This window comes from Halichoerus grypus, chromosome 2, assembly GCF_964656455.1.
Source record: "Halichoerus grypus chromosome 2, mHalGry1.hap1.1, whole genome shotgun sequence".
Lineage (NCBI taxonomy): Eukaryota > Metazoa > Chordata > Mammalia > Carnivora > Phocidae > Halichoerus > Halichoerus grypus.
Window position 1 is genome coordinate 27,944,783 of NC_135713.1, and position 20,575 is coordinate 27,965,357.

Consider the following 20,575-nt stretch of genomic DNA (forward strand, 5'->3'; position numbering starts at 1 on the left):
AGGGGTGGGGGCATGGGGTAGTATGGGGAGTTATTATTTAATCAGTGCAGTTTTAGTTTGGGAAGATGAAAAGTTCTGGAGATGGATAGTAGTAGTATTTAAACCACAATATGAATGTACTTAATGCCACTAAACTCTATACTTAATGGCTAAAATGGTCAAGTTCATGTGATGTATATTACCATAATTTTTTTGAAAGACCCCCAAGAGTGCTTCACAAGAATTTCTGAACAGAGGCGGAAAATAGTGAAACACAATTCACAATTTGTGTGCCACATCAAGTGCCAATATGGGGAAGACACCAGGGGTGTCCTGTGCTGGGGAAAGCCTTCTACAACCAGTGGCTCCCCAAACACTCATCATGGATGCACCTCCATCAGGCCTTCTTCAGCTTCCTGGCCCCGCACAGCCACCTGGCCACCACGCCCAGCAGCTTCCCACAGAGCCACAGGGTGCCCAGGGTGACCAGCAGCAGGAACAAGAAGACGTCCAGCAGGTACTGCTCATGCCACGGCTGCTGCAGGCCGTGGGGCTTGAGGTGTGCCGCACCCCCTGTCTGGAGGATGTGGTCGACCCAGCCCACCAGCCTCTGAGCAGGGGTCAGGGGGTGGGAGCGCCTGATGATGCTGGCGGCCACTGCTGCTGACTTGTACCTGTTGGCAGAGACAGAGGCAGGGTGTTACTCACGTGCTCTCAGAAGTCTTAGAGACCTCGTATCACACATGCACACACACACACACACACACACTTTCATCTATATGCACAAAAGACTCAGTTTCAAGGAAAAGTTGTTGGCCTGGCCTTGCCACAGTCTACCTGGGTCCCCTGGAAAAGTTCAACCTGGTCCCTCCATGCAAAGATCCATGCCTAGTGCTAAAAGTGCTAATCTATAAAAACTGACTAAGTCTTATAAGGGCTAGTCTCTACCCAAGGAGGCTTATCACATACTATAAATAATTATATATATAATAAGCAGCTATGTTGTGCTGGTGTCTGGGCTAGATGTCAAACGTGACTCTGGGGATGGGGGCCCAGGACAAGGCCTGTACTTACTGCCTCTTCAGAGCATCATATTGGCCAGCACTGGCTTCATGGGCTGCAGCCCACACATTTGCACAAGACCCTATACTTAGACAGGTCCTATGCTTGCTTTAATTCTCTGCTGTCGTTTTTTGAAATTCTTAAACTTTATAACAATGGGCTCCACATTTCCATTTTACTTTGGGCCCCACAAATTATATACCAAGCCCTGATGTGCAATGTGTAGGGACCATCCCAGCCCAAATGACACCATCATAGGGCTAGCAAATTATGGACATTTCAGATCTAGGTCTTTGAATAGCCAATGAAATTCACAAACTCATTCTTCAGAAAGTGACCATTTGCTCTTCATGAGATACCAAACATAATGAAATGTCTGAGGTTATCTGACCCCTGGAGCTTACAACTTTTCTAGGGTTAAGAATCATAAGCTATGTGGGGACTTCCAGTCATCTAACAAGAACTTATTTGGGTCTCCTTTGTGCAAGGTTATATGATAAGTCTTGAGTTCTGAGTCAGTTTATGCCCTTGAAACTTTAAGTTATTCAGTCCTTTTTATTTATAAAGTAGAGAGAATAAATTTTTCTCTTCATATGAGATCACTGTACTAGATGGGAATTTACCTAAGAAAACATAGGCCCTTTTATTTACTCATTTAATGGAAATTCATCCAAACTTACTTTAGCAGGCCCTGTGCTAGGCCCTGGGAACACCAGGGAAAACAAGAGACACACTTGGCTGTCCAGAGGAGCTAACTCTCTACTTTCTAGTGTGAGGGACACACAATAAATTAAGACAGAAAAAACTGGGTTAGTTACTGATCCTGAGAAGTGTTAAGAAGGAAAAATGAATTATGATTGAAGAGGGTGGGAGAGAAGAGCACATTTAGGCCTGTCAGACAAAGACCACCTGCCCCTCTGAGGAGAGGACATTAGAGATGACTCTGACTGTCATGAAGGAGGCAGCACTGTGAAGAGAAGGGAAGGATGTTCTAGGGAGCAGCACTGACAAAAGGCCTGAGGCAGGAAACACTGTGACATATTGGGTGACAGAAAGGCAACCTCCTGACTCAGCTGGAATTCTACTATAAGCACCCCCAAAATATAAGACCTCTCAGAGACCCTGTGTGAGTAGGTCAGGGTCCTCCCAACACTTAAGGCAGAAATTGTTTTCAACATCTAACCCAAATTGCCTAGTCTTGTTCTCAGAGGAAACACATCATCTGTAGGCATCACCCACATATTATTCCGTGTCTCGGATGTTTCAGCTTTTATTGCAAAAAAGTGGCACACAGTGCCCTTTGTGTTTGATGTCTTCATTCAGTCTAAGTGACCACAAGCCCAGAGAGCTTCATACCTCTTGTCTTCTATGACTTGCTTCATCTTCAGAGCCAATGTCTCTGCCTTGATCTGCTTTAGCTGGATAGAGACACCAAACTTTTTGCCTTCTACGTGGTTCAGGTTTGCAGGCTGGTCTCCAAAAAGGGGAATCCCCACCATGGGTACACCATGTTGGATGGCCTCCATTATGCTATTCATCCCACCATGGGTGACAAAAAGACGGATGTGTGGATGAGCTGTTTCAATTAAGAAATAGAGCAGAATATTTCAGATTGACAAATTTCAGAATGAAAAGTTTCAGAAAACCATGGAAAACAGGAAGGGTAGAAGAAAATGCCAAGGGAATTTCAAAGTCTGTTGGAGCCATTATAAAGATATTTTGCTTGGGACACATCCAAGGTGCATGTTACTAACATAAAGGGTTCCAAACCTTGACTTTTTATGAAAATTCCTTGCCCTAGCCAGAACCCAGCTAAGACTCAGACTCCGGGGACTCTCTAGACAATACTCCTAAGCAAGGCACATATCTCTCTCCATCCACCCATCCATCTTTCTCTCTAACATCCTAGTCATTCCCTTTGTTTCGCTCATCTCTATTTTCTCATTGTGTCTGTCTCTCTCTCTCTCTCTTTCTCTTTGTCTTGAGCACTCTTTTCTCACCTGCCAACTTATTTCCCTCTTCTCTGAATTCCTGACACATTCATTGGCATCATAACTCATGTGGCAATCATAAAGTTTATACTATATGCATTGTCTCCTCAAATACATGATTAGCCCCTTGAAAGAAGAGACTAGACCCTACACTTGAGTATTTCCGTTTCCAGCATTTCCATCCCATCCTATTTAAAGCTAACTAAGATTATTGTTGAAAATGAAGAGTTTGTCTCAGCCTGTGTCACTCAACTGGGATGCACATCAAAATCTCCTTGTCTCTTCTTTGAAAGGAGCACCATGTGCCCCACTCCAGACTTAAAGAATTAAATTTGCAGAAGAGGAGCCAGGAATCTGTTCCTTCAATTCCCCAGGTTATTTTGAGTCATTATCTTGATCATGAGCCTTTGATTCTGTCAGTGGCTATGGGAGTAAGTGGTCTGTAAAAAGCAGCACTGGGCACAAAGAAAACCTATTGGGGGGATGGTGAGGGAACTCTCTGGTTCCAGAGACAAAATGGACCAAATAACTGACTATGAGGTTGTTCATCTTGGCACTCAGGTATTTTGGCGCATCCTGAAGACACTATTGGCATCAATGCTGTGAAGCTATGAATTGCTCCCACCTTAAAAACTAAGAAAGATGTGTTTGTGGGAGGAGTAGGTGTATATATATACATGTAAGTGCATGTGATGAACAGTTACTCTTGAAGCCACTAAATACAGTGGCAACATCCTTCCGGTATGTTTTCTTTAGAATCCATAGGTTGTTTCAGATTGTGTTTGCGTGACCCTGTTCAAGACCAAATGCAGTAGGTCAAGGTGACTTGGATGTCTGCCGACATCTGGCCTGGGATAGAAAACAGTGAAGGGGAGATGGCTGTTTGGGCACTGATCTCATTAGAAGTAGGGTCTGATGCCCCAAGAACTCCAGCTGGCTGCTCTGTTCCTGCCTTCTGCAGACTTACCTTTAGCTATTAGCAGCTCCTTCTAGTGCAAATGGGATTGCCCTACTAGAGGTCAGAGCCTGATGAGTTCTAAAAATATGTAAATGACAAGGGTGATGCAGACCTGGGCAGTCCTTACCCAGGAGATCATTCTGAGGAAGCCAGTTCACAATTTTCACATTTGCTGACAATCTGATGTCTTTGGGCCAATGAGAAGGCTTATATTTCCATATAACCCCTTGAGAGAGATGAGCAAAGGCACTGTTCATCTCCCTGAGAAGTTCCTGGGCTTGAAAGTTGCTCACCATGGAGCCCAGGGCCACAAGGACAAAACCAGAGTCTCCAAACTTGGTGATAAAATTCTCAAATTCCTGGAGAAAGGTAAGAAAGGAAAAGGAGGTGAGCAAAGTTGTTCATGAAAGCCTAGACAGCCATGAAATGAAAGCCAGATATTTACTGAACACACCCTCTTATCCTTCTCTGAGCAAATAGCCTCTGGCACAGCTCAGTACCCTGTGCATGGTGCTTACACCCATGGTGTTGGTGGGAATATCTTTCTTCTTTAAAATCCTGATGTCAGGGCCATCCTAGACCCTCTGCTCATCGTAGGTCAATGGAGACATGCTCACTTGGGAATTTTCCAAGGCCACCAGAAAATGGTAGCATAGGAAGAATACTGGTGGGGTGTTAGGGTCCAGCAGAGAGAGGTGCTACATCTGAGGCTACATTGGAGAAGCTGGGAGAAGGCCTCTAGCATAAGTATTAGAAATGGAGAAAGGCTCCTGACTACTCACACTCTGTACCACGTACAGTGCTTTGCTCTGATACATTGTGATATTCTTATTAACTGATCTTTGTAACTTATCTTCTACCTCAGTGGCTCACCCACACAACTGCAAATTATATCCACATAAGAAGACAAAAAATGGTAGTGCCCAGTCCTAACTCCAAACTTGGGCAGTTTATTTTTTAAAGTCCTCAGGCAATACTTAAGGAAGGTTGGGATTTAATGTTGTAATCTTGGCTTTAACACAGTTGTGGTGAATTCTTGCTTCAAGTATTTCTTCAGACCCTGACTCTGGACTACTGGAGCCCCCGTTCCCCAGCTTCTAGACCCTCATCCCTGGAATGATTCCATCCAGCATAACACTGCTTGATTTACCATCTCAAAGGACCACTTTGACTACAGCTTTGTTGTTCTTCTTAATTAAAAAAGCCACATGAGACACTACGTAAAAACTGGAAAACATAGAGAAAATTTTTTGAAAAAAGCTTCTTCTTCTCACAGCCATTACAACCCTTACTTCCATTATGCTCCTGTTTAACAATCCCCTCCCCCTACCCTATAACCAAGGCCTAACCCACCTTCCTATCAAGTAAAGTCTCCTGCAATCTGGCCTGGCTATATTTATGCAATTGAATCTTCTAGTCCAGTCTAGCTAGAGTCACCAAAGGAACCCAGAGTCATGCCTGTCTTATTTTTACTTTGACACTTTGAGCTATTTGTTCTCTCCAACTGGCACTCCCTCCCTCCTTAGCTCCATCCATAAAAAATCCTGCCATCAACTCAAAGCCCATCTAGCCCATGGATCATTCTCCAACTCTCCCTGCTTACTCACTTTAAGGTCAGTCAATGAAGGGTGGATGCCTGGGGGCCTGGAAGACCCAGGCCAAATCAAGTCTCCCTCACTCTGAAATGAATGGCAGTGGGAAAGTCACTTATGCCAAATCCCTGTCTCCTTGTTTATAAAAATGGAGATCATCATACTTCCCTCCAGGTGGCAAGATATTAAATAAGATAAATTCCATAAAATGGCAACCCAGTGCTGATAGGCAACAGGAAGCCAACTCATCTTAGCTCCCCTCCCTTTAAAAACTTCTACTGCAGTAGTTCTGAGTTTACGCCTTCAAACCAGCTCAGCAGCTTTCACAATTTACAATGCCCAGGACTGACCCCAGATCAATCAAATCAGAAGGCCTATGTGGAATCAGGAACTAGGGCTCTACAGGCTGGGGATGCTGGTGATGATGTCCACAGTTCTTACTGTCAGTCCCACACAGTTCCACCTCGGTTACATAGTATTGTGTGTTTCATTGTGACTAACTCATCTCTTTAACAATTCTCACATGTAATGGATGCTTGCCCCACAGTTACTATACATATGATCATACAAAATGCACATGAAAATATTAACTTATTAAAAGCCTTATCCCAAGGCACCTGGATGGCTCAGTGGAAAGAGCATGCAACTCTCAACTTCCGTGTTGTGAGTTTGAGCCCCTTGTGGGGTTTAGAGATTACTGAAAAAAAAAAAAAAAATGAAAAGCTTATCCCACCAGCGCCAGAACTGAAGAGGACCCCGGGTATACTATGTAAGGAGGTCCTCAATCTCAGGGTTATTCAGTCCTAACATTATAATTGCATGACCCTGAGAGTGAGTCTTCCTTAAAAACCATGTCTTAGGTGCACTTGCCTCACCCTACTCTGTCCCAGTTCCCACTGGCATGGGAGCCACCAACTCTGCACTGCAGAGCTCTGCATGAAGTCCATATTGAGTACTAATCACTTACTTGTGGCACTGGTTTAACAGCTCTGGCCATTAAGCCTCCAACATACACAGTGTTGGGAAGCAGGGGCCGAGCAAATTCAAGGGCAAAGTCAGAGTTAACAAACCACAGCTCTGCTTTCTTTAGAAGATGAGACAAAACTGGCCTAGAGCCTTCTGGGAAATGCTCTCTGATGGTGTTGTCATATACAGACTGGATTTGCCATTGGCTTATGGAGAAATCAAAGAGCATCAGAAAATTCTTCACTCGACCCCAGAAGTCCATGTGGTCACTTAGGAAGGAACGGAATACTGGCACATAAGACAAGGGGTTTGGCAGTCCAATATCTATAGTGCCAAACGAGGAAGAGAGAATGGACACAAATGGTTTTCCAAGCTTCTCGGCAACCAGGAAAGGACAGTAGTCAAAATTTTCAACTATCACTAGGTCAAAGTTCTCATTCTTTAAGGTGTCCATGATATCCTTTCTCCTTAGAAAATGACTGCACTGAAGCCCCAGTTGTTCCATAAAGCTTAAAAACTTTCCAAATGTGTATCTGTAAGAAAGAAAAGAAAAATGGTGAATATTCACTGGAGTTGTTAATTTCACAATACATAAAGGAACCTTGGTCTACAAAGAAAATACCGCAGGTGAGCAAGACCACATCTAGCAGCAGTGCACCTATTCTACCACTGTCCATAAATACCCTCATCTCAGTTACTCTGAGAACATGCTCTGCTCTGGAGAGTGTTCCCTTCCTCCCCTCCTCTTCCTTCTCTCATCCAAATCCCAAGCACTCTCTATGCCACTTTATTCAAAAAACTATGACTTTGAGTTCTTAATTCTTGAAATCCATGAGCACAACTGAATTATGTTAACTGAAAACAAATTGTCACTGTTGGACCTTCTGCTCTGGGAACCTTCTCTGACCATAGCAAATCTCATAGAACTCCTTCTACTTGATAAATTCTGTAATGTTCTCATTACCTTTCTTTTACATACTGACTTTTTATGAGTGATTTTCTTGTTTACTCAGCCAAACTGTGGAAGTCACTTGATGACACAGTTCCATAAATATTGATCATATAGGCTATTTTTAAAAATCACTGTGTATTCTAGGGCATGTGATGTGATGAGCACTGGGTGTTATACGCGACTGATAAATTATAGAATACTACATCTGAAAAAAAGATCACTGTGTATTCTAAATGTGATAGATCACCTCACCCAAGGGACTATTTTATCACATTAGAACTCAAACTTCAGCTAAGATGGGAATTTCACCTTTCTATGCCCACAAGTTTGGCAATGAAAGAAACAGAAGAGAAGAGAGAGAAGAAGAGAGAGAAGAGAAGAGAAGAGAAGAGAAGAGAAGAGAAGAGAAGAGAAGAGAAGAGAAAAGAAGAGAAAATAAAGAAAGGAAAAGCAAAGCAAAGCAAGGCCTGGTTAATAATAAACATATTATTAGCTTTTTTACTTCAATGCAGATTGACATGTCCAGAGAAGATAGTGATAAAGAGTACTAACATGTAATTAAGACTTTGCCCATGGGAATATTCCAGGGACCTATCTCCTTACAAGGCTCTCCCATCACTGCCTATATAGAATATGACTCTTTCCTTCCTGTTTGTACACCTATGGGGAAATAGATAAGAATGTCCACCTGCACTTTAAGGTATCAGAGGTAACAAGTGCAAAAGCTCAAGACATCAGTGGCCTGCTGGCTACATGGAGGACCAAGAGAATCAATACCCTGGCACCCTGTAATTGTACACTACTGTACCATTGCACCCCAGATAGAGAAGGACCAGAAGCGAAGAACTTATTAACAATATACAGATCTCTGCCTGATATTTAGGAACAACTTCAAGTCATACAATGGAAGTAATTGGCAAAAATCATCCTTGGCTGTGTATTTTTGAAGATTTCATGTAACAAAGGAGTGTGATTGTCAGATATTTTAGATAATTTCAGTAGTGCTGTAAAAATTCCTAGGATGTATTGCATTAATCATATTTAAAATTAAGCTAACAAACAGAAGAAAATATTTAAGAATGCATGGTTACCTATGCCTGTCTCCAAAAATATTACATTAAGGGAGAAGAGACAAGGCATGTATTTAAAATATATAACTAACAGTGCAAGATAATATAGACTAAGTATCAAATGAATAGGTTACATCAGACCTAGACAAGAGGGACTGTGGCTTCCCAGTTTAAGGAAAAAGACTTTCTGAAAAAAAGTAAATGTAAGCAAGATCTTGACTAGTAAGTAAAATTTTCAAGGTGAAAAGAAGGCAAGGCCACTGTAATTATTCAAAATAGGCATGGATTTTTGTCTTTCCCCATTTATGTCTAAGACGAAGGAGTTATGTGTTCCTTTCCATTCAGATAAGGCAAAAGGAGTCATGTCTTATTTTGCATAAGACTGATGGCTTTTTACAAGGACTTTATACGGCCAGGTGCCTGGGTGGCTCAGTCGGTAAAGCATCCAACTCTTGATTTCAGCTCAAGTCATGGTCTCAGGGTTGTGAGACTGAGCCCTCCATCGGGCTCCACGCTCAGCAGGGAGTCTGCTTGAGATTCTCTCCCTCTCCCTCTCTCTCTCTCTGGCTCTTACTTTGCCCCTCCCCCCACTCCTGCTCACTCCCTCTCTCTCTCTCTCCCTCTTTCTCTCTCTCTCTGGGTTGCCCCAGCATATAAATCTTTTTTTTTTTTTTAAAGGACTTTACATGACCAGATGTTCAACTACTATAAAATCAATGTTCATAAGTCTCCTCCACCATGAATGGAATATATGTGAAGAAAAGAAGGAAAAATAAGTGGAAGAAGGTCACTTTCATTTCCCTACCAACAGTGATAGGTTGAGGTACCTATACTTCTGTGTTGGGGAGGTTATAAGCAAAGATGTAAGAGAAGTGTTGAAAGGATGTCCCAGAAGGAACAGCTTCTACTTTCTACAGAAATCCATTCATGGAACAGGGACAGTGCAGAGCAAAGAAGAATCTCCAGTGACTGAATTGGATAATTTGGTGTGAATACTTGTTTCCCCAACCATCCACTCATCATGTATCCCTTCATCTGCCCACCCATCCATCCATCCCTTTCTTATGTCTTCAGTCCAAACATCCATCCATCCATCCATTCATTTGTATCACTAAAATTGACTCTTTGGTTCAAATAATAAAAAATAACAATTACCTGTCACTCAAAGCTTCTCCCATAAGAAAATCAAAATTCTCCTTCAATCTTTTGTTATAATCTTCAGGTGGAAGCCAAGAAATAACTTGGTATGATTTTTCCTTCTCTTTAAAATCTAAAAAACACCCATGGGTTAAAAATGTTAAGTATGTCACAAAACATGGATTAACATTAGCGTGATAAGATCAATATTTGTTTGCTCAAATAATTTTATATTTATTTGAATGTTTGCCTTTTGAACTATTTTTATATGGTTTGGTTGCATTCTCATTCATTCAATCTTATAAAATGATAACATGTATTGAGAACCTTACACTGATTAAGGAGTGCTTCTCAATTTAAAGTTATGGAAGCTTCCATTTATTTTTTTTAAGATTTATTTATTTGAGAGAGAGAGAGCACATGTGAGTGAGGGAAGGGGCAGAGGGAGAGAGAGAGTGAGGAAGAGAATTTCAAGCAGACTCTGCTGGGTGCAGAGACCGATGAGGGGCTCAATCTCAGGACCCTGAGATCATGACCTGAGGCAAAATCAAGAGTCATATGCTTAACTGACTGAGCCACCCAGGCGCCCTGGAAGCTTCCTGGAATCGAGCCCCACATCTGGATCCCTGCTCAACAGGGAGCCTTCTTCGCCCTCTCCCTCTACCCCTCCCCCGTGCTTGTGCTTTCTCTCTCACACTCTCTCGCAAATAAATAAATAAAATCTTAAAAAAAATTTTTAAAAAAGCTTCCATAAGGTATAGCTATTTGTCTCATTTTACAGATGAGAAAACAAAGGTAATTGAAGATTATCTTAAGCAAATTAAGATACTTTGTCAAAATTGCACACATAGGAAGTGATAAAGTCTGTTTGATTCCAGAGCCTCTGCTCTTTCTGTTTTAGAAAAGCTCATTTTCATTATTTAGAGTGATAAATCCAAATCGCTTTTTGATTCAGTAAAAAGTACAAAAAAGTACTAAGAAGCTTACATAAAATAGTAGACCTCTGTACCTCTACTTACCAGCATGACTTCTCCCACATATCCATGTGTAATGAAAAGTCTGAGTCCATTTATGATGTTTGACTCCTGACAGTTTTCAAGCCCTATCTCCCACTCTCTCTTCAGTGTTTCACTTGGGCAAACTATTAAGAAAGTCAACATGCTCCTACCCTTGGCCACAGTGGAAGTTTCAAACCATGCAAGTAAAGACCAATGAGGGGGAACCCTCAACACATCTCAACTCTCTACCCACAATGAAAACTCAAACTAGTCATCCCTCCCTCCTCTGGAAAGCCATTTTTCAGATTTACTTAGGAGCCTTTCCTACTCTTCTTAAAAAAAAAAAATAGTGAGCCTTATTATTTGAGTAATAAATATTCCATACTCTCTTATACATGTATGCTTTCATCAGTCATAACATCCAATCAAATGTGTGTAAACTGGGGATAGATTAATGCACAGTCTTACACATTGAAACTACCAAGCCCAATCTTAGTGAAAGTACTGCTATCCAAGTATGTACTGGCAAGTACTTTGCAATCACAGATTTGGCTAGTATGTTCTTCAGTACCTATGTCAACAGACTCTCAACATCAGTTTGCCTTCACTTTGGAAAGGACACAGTGCACCTTTAACTAGTTATCCATGGGGTATTTCAACATCCTACCATTGGCCACAATTTTATTGGCAAAATCTTAACCACATCCAACTTTCACCAGAAGCCCAGGTAGGACATTATATTGAAAATATCCCACTCTAAGGAGATTCATTTGACATACTTCTTCAGGACAGAGCAACATTCCCACAGGAGTGCACAGAAAGGGATGTGCCATTGTCCCACGCAAAGCTCAAGGCCTAGGACCTCGGTTAAATTCCTAGGAAGTATTTGATCAGTTAAGGCCTCTCTATCCATGACACTATCAAGAAACAACTACTGGGCCACCTGGGTGGCTCAGTCGGTTAAGCATCTGACTCTGGCTCAGGTCAATCTCGGGGCCCTGGGAATCGAGCCCCAAGTTGGGATCCCCTTTGAATGAGGAGTCTGCTTCTTCTTCTCCCTCTCCCTCTGCCCCTCCCACTGCTTGTGTGTTATCTCTCTCTCTCTCTCAAATAAATGAACCAAATATTTATTAAAAAAAAAAAAAGAAACAACTATTGACTCATAACACCACAATATCTCAAGAAGTCCAACAACTTTTAAGCCTTTTTGCAATCTGGAGGCAATATATTTCTGATTTATACATTTTCCTTAAATCCATTTATACTTATTTTTGAAAATCAGCCCACTTTGAATAAGGCCAAATAACAAAAAGATCTAAAATCTGTCCAAACTACAATACAATACGCACTGTCATTAGTGCCCCCCACATTTGCATTCATTATAAAGGCTTCAGCAACCTCTTCCCATGCTTTCTGGAGTTCTCTAGACCACCGTTGATAGCAGTATTAGTCTCCAATTTCTACTGTAGTAAATTACTACAAACTTATTACAAATTTATTATCTTATAATTCTGGAGATCAGAAGTCCAAAATGGGTCTCACTAGGACAAGAGCAAGTTGTGGGCAGGCCAGCATTCCTTTTGGAGGCTCTGAAAGACATTTTCTTGCCTTTTCCATCTTTTAGTGATTGTCTTCATTCCTTGGCTCATGGCCTCCTTTTAACTGACAATGACATCATCCATCATCTGACTTTCCTTCCATTATCACATTTCCTTCTCTTACTCTCCTGTCATCTCTTTTTTTTTAAAATCGGTTAATTAACATATAGTGTATTATTAGTTTCAGAGGCAGAGTTTAGTGATTCATTAGTTGCATATAACACCCAGTGCTCATTACATCAAGTGCCCTCCTTAATGTCCATCACCCAGTTACCCCATACCCCTCCCACCTCCCCAATCATCTCTTTTTTTTAGAAGGACTCTTGGAACTATATAGAGCCCAAATGGATAATCCAAGACAATCTTCCCATCTCAAAATCCTTATGTTAATCACATCTGCAAAGTTCCTTTGCCATGTAAGGCAGCATATTCATTGGTTCTAAAGATTAGAGCATATCTTTGGGTGGGGACATTATCTTCTACCACCATGTTCTGCTTTCTGGACCTCAAACACTCATGTCCATATCACATACAAAATATAATCACTCCATCCCAACATTCCCACAAGTCTCAAACCATCACATCACCAACTCATAGTTCAAAATTTCATCTAAATGTCATTAGCTTGAATGTCCCAAATTATATTATCCAAATAATTCAATAAAGTATGGGTGGGACAATCTGGATACGATCCATCTGTGGACCTATGAAAATTAGGAAATAAGTTTATCTGCTTCCAAGAAACATTAAGATACCAGTTACAGATATTATCATTCAAAGTGGAACAAAATGGAAGGAAAATATGAATTTCTGGTCCTAAGAAATGTTGACATCCAACTGGGCAGACCATGTTAGGTTTTAAAAACTGGAAATAACCTGCTGTGACTTGAAGCTCAGCACTGTAAGCTTGAAGTTCTACCCTTTGTACTCACTGCTTCACACTCAGACTTTTCATTTGTTCTTCATGAAAGGTAGCATAAGTTCTCAGCTAAATAGTTTATGAGCGTGTTTCTGAGTTCAATGACCTTCTTTCATGTCACTCTTTCTCTGTCCTTTTAGTCCAAATTGGCAGTATTTATCCTGTATAAAATTCGCAAGTACCTTATGGATCTTCTGGGTATATCATGGGAATTCACTCTGCTAGACAAGAGCTGCTACACAGATCTTTAAAAAGAATTTCACCTCTACTTTTGGCTTCAGCCAACAGGGCTGAGGGGACTCATGATTCACACACCCAATATTTAAAGAGCTCTGTGAGACTGAATATTCTGACCTATTCAGAGGCATCAGCAAGAGGTTATCGAGCCACACCACTGGTTTTCTCTTTGCTGGCAGCAAATCCCCTAATTTTAGAATCTTTTGCAATCTGGATAGGCTGAGAATTTCCCAAATCATGAAGTCTTCATTTCTTTATGCTTAATGGTTCTTCCTTCAATTTATCTCTTTCCTCTCACATTTTACTATAAGAAGCAAGAAATCCTTACCATCTGTATTTTTACCAGAAGTGTGTTTATGATGATTTACATATTGTCTCAGACAATACAGATTTTCTCTACCATGCTCCTTACTTCCTTCTTAGTCCTCATTAGCAGAGTTCTTATATTTTTTATTAAGACACAAATGACATGTAACATTACATTAGCTTCAGGTGTAAAACATAATGATTTGATATTTTTATATATTGCAACAGAGTTCTTAACATCCACATTTCTACCAATAGTCTCTTCAAGACTATCTAGACTTACTCTATCATGCTTCTTAATATTTTTCCAACCTCTATCAATAACCCAATTATAATGCCAGATATTGGTTGGAGCAGTAGTGTATGTGAATATTGAAAATCTTTGCTTCTTCAATCTGATATCATTTCTTTATTAAAGTAGTAAATAAATGAACAAGACGGGGAAGTGTGTCCAAACAAGGAGTTAATAAATGGTTCAAATGTTACAATGCACTGAAATGGGCATCAGGCCAGAAATAATAACTCAGTCATGTGTTTTCCCCATTTGCAGACATCTAGTCAAGCTCTATTCCTAAGGTAAAGAATTAATACGCTGTTTCAAAGCCTCAGAAATACCTGTGATTGGGGAATATTGGAAGAAACTCTAGACTTTTAAACCTGGAAACTAAGGATAAAACTGAAGGGATCCAAAAGAAGACATAAAAATGGCCAACAGACACATGAAAAAATGCTCGACATCAGGGAAATACAAATCGAAACCACAATGAGATATCACCTCACACCAGTCAGAATGGCTAAAATTAACAACTTAGGAAACAGACAGATGTTGGTGAGGATGCGGAGAAAGGGGAACCCTCCTACACTGTTGGTGGGAATGCAAGCTGGTGCAGCCACTCTGGAAAACAGGATGGAGGTTCTTCAAAAAGTTGAAAATAGAGCTACCATACGATCCAGCAACTGCACTACTGGGAATTTATCCAAAGTATACAAACATAGTGATTCGAAGGGGCACCTGCACCCCAATGTTTATAGTAGCAATGTCCACAATAGCCAAAATATGGAAAGAGTCCAGATGTCCATCGACAGATGAATGGATAAAGAAGATGTGGTATATATACACAATGGAATACTACTCAGCCATCAAAAAAAGGAAATCTTGCCATTTGCAACGACATGGATGGAACTAGAGGGTATTATGCAAAGTGAAATAAGTCAGTCAGAGAAAGATAAATACCATATGAATTCACTCATATGTGGAATTTAAGAGACAAAACAGAGGATCATAGGGGAAGAGAGGAGAAAATAAAACAAGACAAAATCAGAGAGGGAAACAAACCATAAGAGACTCTTAACTCTAGGAAACAAACTGAGGGTTGCTGGAGGGGAGGTGGGGGGGTATGGGGTAACTGGGTGATAGGCATTAAGGAGGGCACTTGATATAATGAGCACTGGGTGTTATATGCAACTGATGAACCACTAAATTCTACCTCTGAAACTAATAAAAAAAAAAAAATACTGAAGGGATCCATGAACTCCCCAAATTGTTTATAGATTTTTGTGTACATATATTTATTAAAGGGGTAGAAGGTCTGAAGCTTTTATTAGTTTCTCAAAATTCATGGAAACTACCAGGATTATTTTTTAATCAATCTAAAATTTTAATTTAACTTAATTTCATTAAAAATTTTAATTAAATTTAATTGCAATTTTCAAAATTAAGAATAACTACCTTGAAAATAATACACTACAGCTATTTAATCATGTCTGTGGTCAACACAGATGCAAAAAGATATGTATATAAATCATGTTCAGTGATGAATGCAGAACCTAATCTAGAAGGTGATTTAAATGATTTTAAGTAGGGACTCAAATAGATATTGGTACACCAGTTTTCATAGCAGCATTATTCAAAATATCCAAAAGGTGGAAACAACCCACATGCCCATCGACAGATGTCTGGATTAACAAAATGTGGTATATACTTACAATGGAACATTATACAGTCTTAAAAAAGGAAGGAAATTGTGATCCATACTACAGCATGGATGAGCCTTGAAGACATTATGCAACGTGAAACAAGCCAGACACAAAAAGACAAATATTGTATGTTTCTACTTAAATGAGGTATCTAGAATAGCCAAATTATTGAGAAATAAAGTAGAATAATGGTTACCAAGGGCTGCCCACAAGGGGTAGTTGGCAGTTACCATATAATCAGTACAGAGTTCTCGTTTGTGATGAGGGAAATGTTCTAGAGAGCAACAGCAGTGATGGTTGCTTAACAATATGAATGTACTTAAAGTCACTAAACTTAAAAATCAAATGTTTAAGAGGTCAATTTTATGCTGTGTATATTTTACCACAATAAAAATCTTGAAAGAAATTTTCACAGAAAAAATTGTTTTAACAAAATCTGAACAATAACAAAGCCTGATCACCTTCAAAGTTTTATAATTTTTCAGAATTTTATTCCCTGAAGATGCTGCTTAAAATTGCATCTTTTTTTAAATCAAAGCCTGAGAAAACTTCAGATTGAGCAATCCAGAGCTTAAAGTCCTAAATCCACCCAACACTATTATTAACCTGCCATATCACCTTAAGCAAACCATTTCAGTTCTCTGGGCTGCTGTTTTCATGTCTTTCAACAGAAAAGAGTTGATAAGATTTGCTCATTTTAGCTAAAATTCATTGGATTCAATGATTCAGTTAAGAACGTCCAACATCATTATACACAAACTGTTGACCAGGCATTGATTTTTCTAGAAAACAAAATCATCTCAGTGATAGATTCTGATCTTAGCTGGATAAATAAGGGATTTCTTAAGAAAGTTTTCTTAGATTTCAGATATCATAAAAGGAGAAAGTGATCTATGATATAAAAAAAAGGAATCTGTGATATAAGAAAAGAAAATGGCATATTTGGCTGAACACTTCTGTTCACATGCTTTCAAGCTGTTATGAAGTACCATTTACCAAAATAATCTGCAATATATGGAGGGTTGCTTGGGATGAAGTGGAAGGCAAGGTAAGGGGGGAAAATATGGGACTACAGAGTGTGGAGTGCTGGGAGATAGAGCCAAGAAGTTTTCCAACACCTTACATCAACACACACACACACACACACACACACACACTTTTCATTCTTTCAGTCCAATTAGATTTTAAAAACAGTTTTCTAAGCAAAAGGTATTGTTTTACTCTACACTTTGCATAGAGTAAAAGAAACAAAAAAATTGGTGAGAAAAGATACCTGATATTAATGAATTTCCTCTCTGGTGAAGCATAGTGACATTATGACCGTGATCTTGAAGAATTTGAGACACCCGGTCCAGCAGTAGATGATGGCTTCCACCTAGGAACAATGTACAACTTCACTTTTGAAATGAGGATAATAAAATGCCTAAAGCTGATAGGTTAAGAGATCCAGGAGATGAGAATTAGCCGACAGAAAGCTGATGGTGAGTAGAGGAAGATGAGCTTCATCTCCATTTGGGTAAGCCCCAGCCACTCACTCAGGGCCCAGTGGCCCAAATCTTGACTTTGGCAAACCTCCATCAGATCCTCATTGTGACTCCAGTCACAAAAATGACCAACCATCAGTGTGACGAGCTTCTCTGCTTATGCCTTAAGGAATTCCTGATCCTAAGTATATGCTAATTTTAGCCAGGCCTTATGGAGACACTGTGCTCTAAAGAAATAACTGTACTTGTGTAAAGTGTGGCACAGTGCCCTATATGAGCGTGAAGGATTCCCAATGGACAATTAGTCAGAGTTCGTTCTGGAATCTTACTCTTTGGAAATCTATGCTAGTGTAGGAGGCAGAAACATGGGAACTTGAATATCAGTCCAAGAAAGAGCCATTGGACCAGAATGAAGCTGAGCCACCACTCAAGCCAAAATCCTTGAGCTTCAAATATACTTGGCAGGATGTTTCTCAGTTGGTGCCTGAATTTTGCTGAACATCAAATTAAGGCATTCAGAATAACTGTGGGCCCTTGAGGTGGGATTACAGGATCCTGTATGCATGAGAGACTGGGGCATCACCCATCCTAGGAAAATCCTGGGATCCTAAGGAAACAGAAGCTTGATCATCTGGGGAGGTACAGGTTCTATCACACTAAATCTTATCCAAAACCATATGAATCATGGGACATTTGGTTGAATCTATGAGTCTCAGTAGCAGAGGAAGTCAGACCAGGAGGGAAGGAATAGAATTTGCCCAAGCTGGGAAGTGGGAGCTGTTTGGAAGATGCAAGTCCCGTGATGACTGGGTCAGCAGAGAGGGATGTCGGCCTACTGCAACGGTGTGTATCTGTGGAAATTACCGGAAATTACCCTAGTTTTTAAATCTGTGCTTGTGTTGCCTGAGGTAACACGGATTATATAAAACACAAACTCCTACCCCCTCAGACTGCCTGTTCTGGCTTCACATTTAACCCTTGGAAGAAAAGGAGACGCGGGAGAAGCCAGCCCGCACTCGCGGCCTTTCCGGAGCGTCTTGGTGAGCCCGGTGCATTCTGGGCCAGAGGTGGGGCTTCCAGCGCCTCCAAACCACACCCGCTCCCTCTCAGAGTCCAGAGGACGCACGCTTTGAAGAGGTGAGGGAGCTCTTTGGTATCACCACTATTAACAATCAAAACGCGACAAAAAAAAAAAAAAAGAGTTCAAAAGGAGTTACAGGGTTTCTTAAAGAGTTGTTTTTTTTTTTTTAATCCCCACTGAAAAGTGCGTGAGACTGGAAGCTGTGGACAGGCTGGTCTTGGGATAAGAAACCCCAACTAAATTCCTGATGTGTACCATTAGGGAGGCCTGGTGTGCTCTGACAAAAGGTGCCTGATGTGCTGACCCTTAGTTTCCTGTTCAGGAAAACACTGTGGGGCCTAAATGCGATTATTTATGGTTCTTTCCAGCTCTAAGATTTCCCCGATTCCCAGTGATCTATACACAGTTACGTAAAAGAGCCCACTGTGGGTGGAAATACAATCTTGGGAAATCTCCATCTTATGATAACCCTTTATCCTGATCCTTGTCCCTTTATCTTATGATGACCCCTTATCCTGATCCTTTTCCCTTTATCTCTTTTCCTTTTCATCTTCTATTCCCTTTGGTGCAAAAGTAAAGGAAGTAAAACTGGGGCCACAAAATGCAGAATTAACAGTCCCCCGAATCCTTCAAACACTTCCAGCAGCACCGGTGAAAGGAGCGGGCATTGGCGAGACCCGAATGTCCAAGGCCCAGTCCCCAGCCCTGGCCAGTTCTCCAAGTTCCCTCGGGATGGAAAGCACTCCACCCTCCTAGGTGTCATTGAAATACCTTCCCTGCTCCACCTTGGCTCCCCTGCAGTGTCAGAAAATTAGTGCTTCTGCCCCCCGTAAGCTCCTTTCCCTGGCCTCCAAGAGCCTGCACACGCTCCTACAGTCTCTTTTGGCAACGGCTGCGCGCCCCCCAGAAATTTAGGGTGAGCCTCTGAATTTGCAGCCCGCTCCCTGGAGGAGGCAGCCCCGGGTCTCCAGCCCTGAGAGGGATCGCAAACTTCTGGACCCATTTCCCGCGCCTCAGAGAGCAAATCTGAGTAGGAAGAGAGAGGAAAAAGTATTCTATTTTCTCAGGAAGTTTCTTCACCTCTCGGTGGTAGGGGCCCCTCATTTCCCCACAACCCCCTCCTGCCTCTTCCCCCTCTAGCCTGGGACCCAAGCCCAGTCTGGAAAACCACCTGGAGTGACCCTCTGACCCAGCGCTGTTTGACTGAGCCTTCCCGCGGGTGTCTGGGACGCGCCTGATTCTCCCGCCAAGCACTCACCCACCAAAGACAGAGTTAGAATTTTGGCGGCCTCTGAGAGCAGGAACCCCGGCAGAAGGAAGCCAGCGAGCAGTAGCGCCCGCTGCCCCGCCATGCTCGCTCTGCTGTGAGCCGGGGAGCCCAGCCCAGTGCGCTGAGCCCTGCGCCCCGCGCCCCGCGCCTCGCACAGCGCAGCGACCTGTGCGCCCTGGGCACACGCTCCGCTCGGAGCCAAGGAAATGCGCTGGCGGGCAGATTGGGAAGACGTGAGAGATGGACCCCGCCTGTGTTCTCTTCCGTTTGCGGTTTCTTGCCCTTCTGCTCCACCTCCCAGGGTGCCTGCTCCACTGGCTAATTTGTCCTCACCCTTCCTAACCCCGGACATCGGGAAGGAGGGGTTAGTGAGCTCTCCTTAACCCCTCTCTGTCCGCGTAATCACCACACTCTCCGCAGAGAAGGTACTCTGAACCAGGAATGCAGGGACCTTAGGAATTTGCTTCCAAGATAGTTCCACCTCCAGGTGACCCACACCCATCCCCATTTTAGGGACCCTTCCACGAATTTTCCCACCTCCTAACTGCTCTGGTGACCTCATACTGTCATCCGCATACTCCATTTCCCTAGATATTTGCTTAAAATCTCTGAGACGCTACTCCCTGGAGGTAGTGTCTACTCCCTGGGAGTAGCTTATGTCTACTCTCTAGAAGAAAACCCGCAAGAGAAGTCGACCTACCATTCCTGGATTGTGTTCTGAAGACCTCTTAAGGAGGTCATTCATTCATGAAGAGGTGCTAGAGTCCTAACTCCAGAAGTCCAAGTCTTTACCTGGAGGTTTGAACCTCTAAAGCTGAGATTATAATTCTGAATGAGAATTATAAAATAGGACTGGGAATCTTATCACAGTCTCCTCAGGCACCAAACTGAAGACATCTTGTAATTCTGCCTCTTTGTAATGTCAGCCCTGGCAAGGACAGGGCATGGAAACCCCAGGAGGCATCTTTACATTCTCTATCCCCAAAGCAAACCTCTTG

At 41.8% G+C, this 20,575-nt stretch overlaps 1 protein-coding gene across 1 annotated transcript; it reads right to left on the reverse strand.

Annotated features, from left to right (window-relative positions):
* Window positions 1-206: 206 nt before the first annotated feature.
* Window positions 207-19,659, reverse strand: LOC118545265 (UDP-glucuronosyltransferase 3A1-like). The gene is made up of 7 exons (XM_036107412.2): window positions 19,566-19,659; window positions 17,016-17,117; window positions 9,726-9,840; window positions 6,550-7,081; window positions 4,118-4,349; window positions 2,398-2,617; window positions 207-653 (listed from the first exon to the last, which is right to left on the reverse strand). The coding sequence occupies exons 1-7, from the start codon at window positions 19,657-19,659 to the stop codon at window positions 377-379; spliced, it is 1,572 nt and encodes a 523-aa protein (XP_035963305.1). The 3' UTR covers window positions 207-376.
* Between the last annotated feature and the right edge of the window lie 916 nt (window positions 19,660-20,575).

Coding starts and splice junctions, on each gene's coding strand:
- LOC118545265 (XM_036107412.2), bottom strand. CDS start 19,659: ATGGCGGGGCAGCGGGCGCTACTGCTCGCTGGCTTCCTTCTGCCGGGG. Junction 7,082..9,725: donor GGAGAAGCTTTGAGTGACAG/GTAATTGTTATT, acceptor TCTTTCTTACAG/ATACACATTTGGAAAGTTTT. Junction 2,618..4,117: donor TCCTCAGAATGATCTCCTGG/GTAAGGACTGCC, acceptor TAATTGAAACAG/CTCATCCACACATCCGTCTT.